Source organism: Danio rerio, chromosome 18, assembly GCF_049306965.1.
Source record: "Danio rerio strain Tuebingen ecotype United States chromosome 18, GRCz12tu, whole genome shotgun sequence".
In the NCBI taxonomy this organism is placed as follows: domain Eukaryota; kingdom Metazoa; phylum Chordata; class Actinopteri; order Cypriniformes; family Danionidae; genus Danio; species Danio rerio.
In genome coordinates, this window is record NC_133193.1 from 190001 (window position 1) to 202500 (window position 12500).

General features: G+C 49.5%; 2 protein-coding genes across 4 annotated transcripts in view; one reads left to right on the forward strand and one right to left on the reverse strand.

The window, feature by feature from the left end:
- slc27a2a (solute carrier family 27 member 2a) overlaps positions 1-8089 on the forward strand; it is a 10880-nt gene extending 2791 nt beyond the window's left edge. The window contains exons 2-10 of one of the 2 annotated variants that reach the window (XM_073929045.1): positions 1-577; positions 658-816; positions 1079-1203; positions 3430-3624; positions 3731-3821; positions 4058-4256; positions 4534-4631; positions 6488-6618; positions 7339-8089. The exon at positions 1-577 is cut by the window's left edge and continues 207 nt beyond it. In XM_073929045.1, coding sequence (XP_073785146.1) covers positions 430-577; positions 658-816; positions 1079-1203; positions 3430-3624; positions 3731-3821; positions 4058-4256; positions 4534-4631; positions 6488-6618; positions 7339-7515 — 1323 coding nt within the window. In that variant the 5' untranslated portion in view covers positions 1-429 and the 3' untranslated portion in view covers positions 7516-8089. 2 annotated transcript variants of the gene reach the window in all.
- hdc (histidine decarboxylase) overlaps positions 7680-12500 on the reverse strand; it is an 8007-nt gene continuing 3186 nt past the window's right edge. The window contains 4 exon segments of one of the 2 annotated variants that reach the window (NM_001102593.1): positions 7682-8605; positions 8885-9482; positions 12048-12149; positions 12246-12344. In NM_001102593.1, the coding sequence (NP_001096063.1) occupies positions 8898-9482; positions 12048-12149; positions 12246-12344 (786 nt within the window). In that variant the 3' untranslated portion in view covers positions 7682-8605; positions 8885-8897. 2 annotated transcript variants of the gene reach the window in all.

A 12500-nucleotide genomic window follows, 5' to 3' on the forward strand; every position in this document is an offset into this window, starting at 1 on the left:
ACAGCAGATGCTCTTCCAGCTGCAGCCCAGCACTGGGAAACACCCATACACACACACACTATGGCCAGACTGTGGGGGAAACCGAAGCACCCGGAGGAAACCCACGCGAACGCAGGGAGAACATGCAAACTCCACACAGAAACACCAACTGACCTAGCTTAGACTCGAACCGGTGACCTTCCTGCTGTGAGGCCACAGTGCTGACCACTGAGCCGTGCTGCATGGAGTGATTTGCAGTGGTGTAATATGAGCTGGCCTGAGCTGCAGTGTTGTGGCCCGTTTGTGTCCGCTAATTAACTGAGGAGAATCGCCGTGTGACAGGAGCGTTCTGTACAGCTGACTGCGGTGACTTGACTCTATGTTGCAGAGCTGGTGCCGGCGGTGCTGGAGGTTCTGCAGTCCCTCCGTCAGCAGCAGGTGTCGGTCCTCATGCTGTCAGGAGAGGCGGAGACACAAGACATCATCAATCTGACCAATCAGGTGAGCCGTGCATCTGAAGAGGCTCCGCCCATCAGCCTGAGGCAGCACATCACCATGAAGAGCCCCGCCCTCTACATCTACACCTCCGGCACCACAGGTGAGCACAGCGATCCTGTGTGTGTGTGTGTGTGTGTGTTTCAGCTCTGCGTGTTCTTCATGTCCGTCTGGTGTCTGCAGGTCTCCCTAAAGCTGCAGTGGTCACCCATGAGAAGGTTTGGATGATGTCGTTCCTGCAGAGGCTGTCCGGCGTTTGCTCCAGCGACATCATCTACATCTGTCTGCCTCTGTACCACAGCGCAGGCTTCCTCGCCGGACTCAGCGGAGCCATCGAGCGCGGTAACACAGTCACACACTGCACTGCATGCATCCAACCTGAGAGTCGTTCACAAGAGACGTACACATGACATTCCTCTATTAACTCCCTCATGTGGTTTTGGTCCAGGGAGAGCTTCATCCATCTGAATCTGATCACTTCTGTGCACCACATTAATCGGCAGTGTGTTATTAACAGTGTGTTCTGCGTCCGCTCAGTGTGTGTGTTCACCACAGGCGATGATAACACACACTAATAAACACTGTTGTTCTGATTGCTGTTCAGGGATCACCGTAGTACTGAAGAGCAAATTTTCAGCGTCGCGGTTCTGGGACGACTGTCGCGAGCACAATGTGACGGTCATCCAGTACATCGGAGAGGTCATGCGCTACCTGTGCAACACACCTGAGGTAAAGTCCCGAGTCGAGTCCACTGATCAGCATTACACAGCTCTCTGGGATACTTGATTCTGATTGGTCAGTCGAGACATTCTAAAGTTCGGTATTTCCACACAACAACTGCGCAAACTAACAGCACAGACTGATCTGGGAACTGGTAATCAGCTCCACATCAGTGAATACAGTCCTCCATATTGCTACGCTTGTTCATCTTTCCTCTGTTCGGCGCCACCTTGTGGCTGAATAATGCTTAGGTTAGTGTATGCTCCACTCAGCTGCTTCCTTTCTGTCAGCTTTGCCTTTAATTACAGATTTGATTATTCATTATTTTTCTTTGTAGTTCTGGCATGTTGTGGTCAGTAGCTGTGTAATAAGCAGAATAAAGGAGATCTCTCTCCTCTACAACAGCTGCTCAGCAATCACCAATCACCATCTGGATGTACATATCCCTCAGTTAACCTCCAGAGAGGGTTCTGCACTGTAAAACTCAACAGTAAATGAGTGTAGTGAACTCAACATTGGCTGAAGTTATCTCTACCTATTTGAACTCAGTCAGTGTTGAAGGTAAAGAGTTCATTAAATACCTCATGACTTCAGCTTAAATGGAGTAAGTTCACAGTACTCATATAGATTAGATTAACTCAAATGGTTTGTTGCAACTGTTCTCCTCAAAGGGTTTGAGTTGCCTTAATTAAAGGTGTCTTGAGAAAGTCAACACACTGTTATACCACATACACCTGTTCTGAGACTAATCTCTATACTCATCTCCTGCTAGACTGCTCATACTCATACTTTCCTGAAAGCTGACCCGGACAATCCAGAAAAGTCCCGTAGACTTAACACTGGACCAAACTTTACTGCCTCATAACTCTGCACCAGACAGTCATACAGACTCAAGATTGAGCTCATTTAACTCAGACTACCAATCTGCCAATCACTGATGACCTTTCAACTTACTAGCCACACCCTAGCAACCACTTACAACACACTAGCAACAGTCCCACAGACTTCCATTGTAAAAAAAACTGACTTTGACTTTACAACATGCTAGCAACATGCTAATTCATGCTATGAACATACTAGCAACATGCTAATTCATACTATGAACATACTAGCAACATGCTAATTCATGCTATGAACATACTAGCAACATGCTAATTCATGCTATGAACATACTAGCAACATGCTAATTCATGCTATGAACATACTAGCAACATGCTAATTCATGCTATGAACATACTAGCAACATGCTAATTCATGCTATGAACATACTAGCAACATGCTAATTCATGCAATGAACATACTAGCAACATGCTAATTCATGCTATGAACATACTAGCAACATGCTAATTCATGCTAAATGCATGCTAATAACATGCTTGTTTATACTAGAAACATGTTAGCACACTAGAACCATGCTAACGGTATGCTAATTTATGCTAGAAACATGGTAATTTATGTCACCAACCGCCTAGCAATGGCTTAGCAACCACATAGAACACCCTAGCAACCACCTAGCAACAACTCAGAACACCATAGCAACCGCCAACCAACCACTTAGGACACCCTAGCAACGCCTTAGCAACAACTCAGAACACCTTAAAAACTGCCTAGCAACACCTTACAACCACTCAAAATGCCCTAGCAACCACCTAGCAACAACTCAGAACACCATAGCAACCGCCTAGCAACCACTCAGAACACCCTAACCACCTAGCAAGAAGCATGACAATCCATATAAGAAATACATATGTACAGTAGCCGTCCATCTGCCAACGGTTTCACACTTCTTTAAAACTATTTCAGTTATTCAAACTGAAACTTCTTCAAACTGTCAGATGAGGCTTTCTCCAGACACTATAGTTTGTCAGGCAACTGTACTGTTCTAGTTGGGTTTTTCACTGCTCAGCAGGTTTGAGTTCTCTTCATTTTCTGGGTTTTTCTGAGCTCAGATTGCTTCGTTTACTCAGATGGAGAAAGTTCACTGAACTCATTAGGATTAGTTTTTAAATTAAATGGTTTGTTGCTGTTGGTTTCCTCAAATGGTTTGAGTTGCCTTCACTTACTGGGATATCCAGTGTGTGGCTCTACTGACTGTCCGGGTCGTTCTGGATCAGGGTTCTGGGTCTCAGAGTTCAGCTGTGTGCGTGCCCTAACTCATGAGCACCGTGAGCTCTGGTTATAGTGTGTGTGTGTGTGTGTGTGTGTGTGTGTGACGTGTTCCTGCTGTGGTTTCAGAGAGAGAATGACCGTCAGCACAGCGTCCGCCTGGCCTTAGGGAACGGCATCCGAGCGGAAACATGGCGGGAGTTCCTGCGGCGCTTCGGGGACGTGCGCGTCTGCGAGTGTTACGGGGCCACAGAGGGAAACATCGGATTCTTCAACTACACCGGAAAAATCGGCTCCATCGGGAGAGTGTCTGCCATCCACAAGGTCCCATAATGCTCTCGTGACTGAACATGGCTCAGCCGAGGTTAATCTGAACACGCATGTTAATCTGAGTGTGTGTGTGTGTGTGTGTGTGTGTGTGTGTGTGCAGATGCTCTTTCCCTATGCTTTCCTCAAGTTTGATCCGGAGAAGGAGGAGCCGGTGCGAGGCTCTGATGGACTGTGTGTTGAAGCGGCTCCAGGTAAAACACCTGAACACTTCTAGTGCACTGTGTTAGCTCGAGCGCTGACATCATTACCTGAGTGTCCCTCACACAGGTGAGTGGGCTTGACAGAAAACACACTCTCCATCTCACTCTGCTCTGCGCACCATCGGCTCCTCTGTCATCAGCTCTGCTGGTGCTCTTCTTCAGTGTTGAGTTGCTGAGCGTGTCTCTGGACAGAAGCGTCTGCTGAATGACTCTGTACATGTGTACAGGTGAGACTGGGCTGCTGGTGGCGAAGATCCACAAATTAGCTCCATTCGAAGGCTACGCTAAAAACTCCACGCAGACTGAGAAGAAGAGGCTGAGGGACGTCTTTCAGAGAGGAGACATGTACTTCAACACCGGAGATCTGATCCTGGCCGACCGCCAGGGATTCCTCTACTTTCAGGATCGCATCGGAGACACGTTTCGGTGAGACGCCGCCGATCACACCGAGCGTCAGAGTGTGTATTAGCTGATCCATTCTGTAAACATCCAACACACATCACTGAGAGACCCAACAGCAGAGTCCAGATTACAGACTCACTGTAGTGAAGCGCTGGACAGAGGCAGCTCTCACCTCACTGAACACTGTGTGTTCTCACCGTCTCATGATCAGTGTCTGTGACTCGCTGTGTGAGCAGCATCATGGCTGAGAACACATGAATAGCAGCTGAAGCTCATCATGAGTCTGCTTCTGCTTGATCAGGTGGAAGGGAGAGAACGTGGCCACCACTGAGGTGTCGGAGATCCTGCTCATGCTGGACTGCATTGAGGCTGCAAATGTGTACGGCGTTACAGTTCCAGGTCAGAGTTCACAGCAAACACAACAACGATCAATACATAAATATAAGCATATTAGTGTCCACACACACACACACACACACACACACACACACACACACTGTTATCCTACATCCACTGATGATTCTCCCGTCTTCTTCTGAGACTAGTCTCTATACTCATCTCCTAGACTGCTCATACTTCAAACACCAGACTAACTCCAGACCTCCAATCTGCTCTGAGTCGGGTTGCTCTATCTTTACCCACTGATCGGACTTACAGTTTTCCTGACAGCTGACCTGGAAAACTCAGAAAAGTCTCAAAGACTCAACATCAGACCAAACTTTGACCTCATAATTTTCCACCAGACAGTCACACAGACTTAAGATTGAGCTCATTTAACTCAGAATATCAATCTGCCAATCACTGATGACCTTTCAACTTGCTAACCACACCCTAGCAACCACTTACCAACACTTAACAACATTTTAGAACACCTTAACATCCGCCTAGCAACACCTTAGCAATTGCTTAGCAATGCCTTAGCAACTACTCAGAAGATCAAAGCAACCACCTAGAACACTCTGGCAATGCCTTAGCAACATCTCAGAACACCATAGTAACTGCCTAGCAACACCTTAGCAACCATTTAAAACACCCTGGCAACCACCTAGCAACATCTTAGCAACCAATTAAAAACACCATAGCAACTGCCTATTAACCACTCAGAACACCCTAGCAACTGCCTAGCAACATCTTAGCAGCCACCTAGCAACGCCTTAGCAACTGCCTAGCAACGCCTTAGCAACCACTCAGAACATCATAGCAACTGCCTAGCAACCACACAGAACACTCTAGCAACACCCTGGCAACCACCTAGCAACCACTCAAAACACCATAGCAACTGCCTAGCAACCACTCAGAACACCCTTGCAACTACCTAGTAACATCTTAGCAGCCACCTAGCAACGCCTTAGCAATTGCCTAGCAATGCCTTAGCAACCACTCAGAACACTCTAGCAACACCTTCGCAACCACTTAAAACACCCTAGCAACAACCTAACAACATTTTAGCAACCACCCAGAACACCATAGCAGCTGCTTAGCAACCACTCAGAATACCCTAGCAACTGCCTAGTAAAATCTTAGCAATTACCTAGCAATGTCTTAGCAACTGCTTAGCAACCACTTAGAACTCCTTTAGCAACAACCTAGCAACACCTTAGTGATCACCTAGAGTATCCTAGCAACACATTAGCAACCACTCAGAACAACCTAACAAAAGCTTAGTGACCAGCTAGAACACCCTAGCAACACCTTAGCAACCACTCAGAACACCCTAGCAACCGCCTAGCAAGAAACATGCCAATCCATGCCTGAATCATGTTGATGTGTGTGTTGTTATGTATCTGCCGACTGTTTGACACTCATTAAACTGCTCGAGTTATTTACACTGTAAATGTACTTCAAGCTTTCAGACTGGACTCTCTCACGCCACCATGAGGTCCGTCTGTGAACTGCACTGCTCTAGTTCTAGTTCCAGATCTTCATCTATCAGCTGATCAGTATTCTCCATGGTGTGATCAATAGTCTCCAGGATCGTGCTGATCTGTGATGCTCTTGTGAGTGAGGGCTGCTCTTCATCCGTGGCGTCTGGAGCTCTGATGTTCTCTGGATTCTGATTGGCCGTCAGTGTTCTCTGGGAAACTCCTCTGTGTGTGTGTGTATGGCTGTAGTTGTGCTGTTCTCGAACACCGACACACATCTACAGCTAGATCTTTATCACGGGGATCCTGCTCTGTGTGAACGGCCTTTAGGGTCAGCGTGATCTGGCTCAGGGGTCAGAGGTCAGGCTCAGGTGTTTCTGCTCTTCTTCTCAGGTCATGAGGGTCGTGTGGGGATGGCGGCGCTGCAGCTGACAGACGGGATGGAGTTTGACGGTTCTGCTGCTTATGAACACATGAAGAACCTCCTGCCGGCGTACGCCAGACCGCGCTTCATCAGGATACAGGTACAGCTCTGACCCACACGTGCCCAGCGGCTGACCATGACCAGTGTTGGGGGCCGCATTACAGGTGACGCGAGGCGCTGGACACTCTCATACATCTGTACATACGCCATGTAGAGCTCTGCATCACCATCCATTCTCCTTCAGCTCAGCCCCTTTATTCATCAGGGACCGCCACAGCGCCATGAACCACCAACTATTCTAGCATATGATTTACACAGTGGATGCTCTTCCAGCTGAAGACCAGTACTGGGAAACACCCATACACACTCATTCACACACACACACACACACACACACACACACACACACACACACACACACACACACACACACACACACACACACACACTCATACACTACGGCCAGTGTAGTTGATCAGTTCCCCTATAGCGCATGTGTTTGGACTGTGGGGGAAACCGGAGCACCCGGAGGAAACCCACGCCAACACGGGGAGAACATGCAAACTCCACACAGAAACACCAACTGACCCAGCCGAGGCTTGAACCAGAGACCTTCTTAGAGGGATGGTTCTAGCGCGGTCATCATTTCTCCAGGACATGATATGGGGATACGGGGGAGACTCCCAGAGCTTCCAGGACACTTGGGATGTCCATTTCCTTATTTAAAAAAATCTACAACAGCAAACTTCTGGAAAGTGTGTGTGTGTGTGTGTGTGTGTGTGTGTTTGCCGTCTCTCAGGTGTGTGTTGTTGTTCTACAGGAGGAGCTCCGCTTGACGGGAACCTTCAAACAGGTGAAGGTGCAGCTGGTGCAGGAGGGCTTCGACCCGAACTCCACCCGAGACCGGCTCTTCATCATGGAGGAGAACCAGCAGACGTTTGTGCCGCTGACGGAGGAGATCTTCAGCGCCATCACTGCAGGACGCACCAGACTCTAACATACACACACACACACACACACACACACGAGCCCGCGGTGTGCGCTTTACATCATCATCATTATTCAACAGGCGGAAGCGTGAGAGAGCCTGAAGCTGCCGTCAGCTCCTCTAACAGGCGGACTGTTGTGTAGAGATGAGTGAGACGCACACCAACACAGAATTATTCACAGACAATGTTTAATCAAACTCATAAAGCAGCATTTAAATTTGGGGAACAGTGTATAGCGTGAGGGATTGATCTGAATGCTTTAATAAATGTGTGGCTGTGCTGGAAAACCCAAAACTCCTGATCCTCATATTAGAGGAGCGAGGCGTCTCGCACTGATGAGGAAGAGCAGCGGAGGAGATCTCTCTCTCTGATCAACCCTGAACTGATGGACGAGTGGATGATTACTGCTGGATATGAATAATAAATCTCCTCGTTTGTGAGAATAAGTTGTCTATTTGGATCTACGAGTGTTTTTACAGACAGACTGCAGACGTGTGCAGATTCCTCCTCTCCGCCGTTTAACAGCAGCATATCCGCTCACTGTTCTCTGTTGATTTCACAAATAAACATCTAAACATCTAATTTTTGTACCACAGTGTAAATGTTTTATTTTAAATCTTTTCTATGATTTAATTATGAGTTTCTGACTTCCAGTAAGGGTTTTTAATCATGATAATGGTGTAGATGTAGGCGATGGTCTAGATCAGGGGTGTCCACACTCAGTCCTGGAGGGCCGGTGACCTGGAGAGTTTAGCTCCAACCCTAATCAAACACACCTGAACCAGCTGATCAAGCTCTGACTAGATATACTAGAAACTTCCAGGCAGGTGTGTTGAAGGAAGCTGGAGCTAAACTCAGCAGGACAGCAGCCCTCCAGGACTGAGTTTGGGCACCCCTGCTGTGCTGCTGATGGATCTTGTTTGCACATGGAGTAAAAATAAAGTTAATTGCGACTCTTTTTCCACATGATTATAAGAAATGAGCCTGAACTGAAGGACGCAGTAGAACTATGAACACTAACTATTAATATTAATTAGTGGTGGGCAGGTGAAGCAGCTGTGTGTGTGTGTGTGTATGTGTGTGTGTGTGTGTGTGTGTTATTTAGTAGGCAGCGGTGTGCCCTCGGGCAGTGGTGGGCAGGTGAAGCAGCTGTGTGTGTGTGTGTGTGTGTGTGTGTGTGTGTGTGTGTGTGTGTGTGTGTGTGTGTGTGTGTGTGTGTTATTTAGTAGGCAGCGGTGTGCCCTCGGGCAGTGGTGGGCAGGTGAAGCAGCTGTGTGTGTGTGTGTGTGTGTGTGTGTGTGTGTGTGTGTTATTTAGTAGGCAGTGGTGTGCCCTCGGGCAGTGGTGGGCAGGTGAAGCAGCTGTGTGTGTGTGTGTGTGTGTGTGTGTGTTATTTAGTAGGCAGCGGTGTGCCCTCGGGCAGTGGTGGGCAGGTGAAGCAGCTGGCACGGCTGGTGATCAGGCCTCTCCTGAAGGGGTGGTGGAGCTGCTGCATGCCGCACTGCGCCCAGACCTGCGCCAGGCTCGGCACGCTGTTGAACTTCAGCAGGCGTCTATGCTGCGGGCGCTCGGGCTGCTCCGGGATCAGCTGCAGAGGCGCGTCCCGGTGTGTCTGTGTGCGCCCGGGGGCTGGCGGGAGCTCTGCACTGCAGCTGTACGAGCGGACGGCCCGTCTCTGCCCCTGGCGCACCAGTCGCTGGTCCAGCATGGGCTCCGTGTGGATGGTCAGCGACTCCGGTTCCGATTCAGGGTCAGAGGTCACGCTGGGCTGCCGGGTCACGACTCCGGACTGCAGCACCTCGCGGGCTGCCTGCTGGATGAGGCTCCAGTCCCGCCGGATGTCCTGCTCGGTGGTCAGCTGCGACGTCACACTGAAGCGCAGGATCAGCTGGTTGCCCACCGCCGCCGGGATCAGGAACATGCGGCCGCTGCGGGTCAGCTTCCTCAGTAGCTCCTGCGTCGCTGCATTCCCGGCCTGCACACAGAGGAAACACACACATCAACAGGAGGATCACTGACCGTGTGTGTGTGTGTGTGTGTGTGTGTGTGTTCTCAGCATTTGCAGCAGACTGAACATCACTTCATCATGATCAGCTCAACACAGAATCTGTGCTTTGCCCTTTTCCTACTCAGAGTTTTTGTTTTGTTTCTACTCTAAATATATTAAAGTTCTCAAATCACATAGACAAGCAAGAGACACAGTCTTCCATCCATCCCTGTTCTTCTGCTTATCTGGGGATTGGTTGCAGGGGCAGCCGTCTCAGGAGAACCCCAGACTCTCCTCTGCCAGACACTTCCTCTAGCTCCTCCAGAGGATTCTGAGGTGTTCCCAGGCAATGAGAGAGAGATAGTCCCTCCAGTGTGTATCCTGGGTCTCCCCAGGAAAAAGCCTGGAACACCTCCCTCAGTAGACATCCGAATCAGATGCCCAAAGCCCTCAGCTGCTGCTCCAGATGTGGAGGATTCCTCCCAGGTGACAGAGCTCCTCACCCTATCTGTAAGGGTGCGCCCTGCCACCCTGTGAAGGAACCTGATTTCAGCCGCTTGTATTCGAGATCCTGCCCTTCTGGGCATGACCCAAAGCTCATAACCATAGGTGAGAGTAGGAATCTAGACTGACTGGTACATCGAGTGCTTTACCTTTCGGCTCAGCTCCTTCACCACAGCAGTCTGGTGCATTGACCACATCACCGCCTGTCAATCTCATGCTCCATCCTTCTCTAGCTCATGGACAAGACCCCAAGATACTTGAACTCAAGCCTGAGGACTTTCCTCAAGCCTGGTGATGGCAAGCCACCTTTCTCCAGCGGAGCACCATGGCTCTCAGATTTGGAGGAGCTGATTCTCATCCCTGTCACGACACTCAGCAGTAAACCATTCCAGTGCATGCTGACGCTCCATGTCCGATGAAGCCAACAGAACATCATCTGCAAATAACAGAGATGAAATCCTGTGGTCCCCTAACTAGAAATGGGAACCACCACCCCAGTTGCCCATTCTAGAGGTGCCGCACAACATCCAGAGACTGGAGGACAGTGTGCATCTCCTCCACCGCTGCTTTGCCACTGCGGAGCTTCAGACTCCCTCAGTGCCTCAGCTTGCGTGATGGGTGAGTCCAGTCCTGCATCCCCATCTCTGTTTCCCCAATGGAAGGCCAGCCAGTGACTGAGGAGATTCTGACATTATTCCTTCCACCGCCCAACAGCATCTCCAGTGGAGGTCAGCAGCTCTCCTCTTCTGCTGTAAACAGTGTCGGTGTAGATCTGCTTCCCCTCCTGAAGCCAGACAGTCTGGAGTTGCCTCTCCAGGTATCACTGTCATTTCCCATGTGTGTGTTGAAGTGCCCCAGTGGAATGATGGAGTCCCCAGTCAGAGCACCTTCCAGCACCCTCTCAAGGACTCCAGGAAGCAGGCTACTCTGTACTGGTGCTCAAGCACAAACTCTAGTGAGAGACTCTAAAGCAACCCAGGGAGGTGACCCTCCCCTTCACCCTCTCCATCAACTCCAACACATGTGGCTGAGCTGGGGAGCTATGAGCCCACACCAGCCCATCACCTCTCACCATAGGCAACTCCAGAGTAGAGGAGAGTCCAGCCTTCTGGAGATGTTGCAGAGCCTGATCGCTGTGTGAAGGTGAGCCTGACTATGTCAAGCCGGAACTGTTCAACCTCCCGCACAAGCTCAGACTCCTTCCCTCTCAGTGAGGTGACCTTCCATGACCACCTTATAGCATACCTGCCAACATTTGTCCCTGAAAATCCGGGAGGCCGGGGGGTTTAGGTTCGGGGATGAGGTGTCTGAATAACACTGTCAGGAACTGGGTGCCGATGCGATCGGATCCGATATTAAAGTTGGCGACCCGGGGGTTTCACGGACTGTACCAAATTGCTAAGGACCAGAGGGGTGGGTTGACATTACGTGAGTTTACCGGGAGAAATAAGAAAACGGGAGGGTGGTGGGAGACAGGTCTGAAATACGGGAGACACCCGGGAAAAACAGGAGTGTTGGCAGGTATGTCTAATAGCTCCCCCTGCAGGAGGATGCTCCCGCGCTGAGCCTGAACTATATTACAAAACCTAGTCTTGTTCGCAGAATTAATGAGTCAAAATAAAGTGAGTTTTTGTTTGAAACTAGCTAAATAATCTTGCTTTTCCTTTAGACATGAGATTATGCTGCTTGTTTTGTGTGTGTGTGTGTGTGTGTGTGTGTGTGTGTGTGTGTGTGTGTGTGTGTGTGTGTGTGTGTGTGTGTGTGTGTGTGTGTGGCAGATTTCACTGTGTAAAAGCTTATAACATCAGCGCCAAATAAAGAATTATAGATGCACTGATCGACGGACCAGAGACCAGGGACCCTCCCCCCTCCTCATCAGCCAATCACTGTGTGCATAGTTAACGAGCTTGAAGATCAAGCAACACGCTCAGCCCCGCCCCTCTCTGTGTTAAAGAGAGGCTCTGAGCTGAAGCTGTTTATGTTTAAAGCCTTCAGTGGCTGATCAATAATCAATAACTCAATGATCTCTGGGCTGGATGATTTACTCACCCTCAGGCAGAAGACGACGAGGCCGAGGTGCCGCTGCGCCGGGATCTGGAAGTGTGTGTCGTTTCTGACCAGAGACTCGAACAGCTTCGCCATCTCCACGCCCTGAGCTCACAGGAAATGCATCATCACACACAGGAAACACTGCTGTCCACGTCACTCTGAGTGTGTGTGTGTGTGTGTGTGTGTGTGTAGTCTCACGTGTCGGATGTGTTCCTGCAGCTTCTTCAGGCCAAAAGAGCGAATCACAAACCACAGCTTGAGGGAGCGAAAGCGGCGGCTCAGGGGGATCTGCCAGTGCTGCACACACACACACACACACACACACACACACACACACACACACACACACACACACACACACACACACACACACACACAAGAATAATCACAATTATATTATAATTTTAAAGGCAAATGATCAGTGTAAGAAGCAGTGTATTGTTTGCTCTGCCC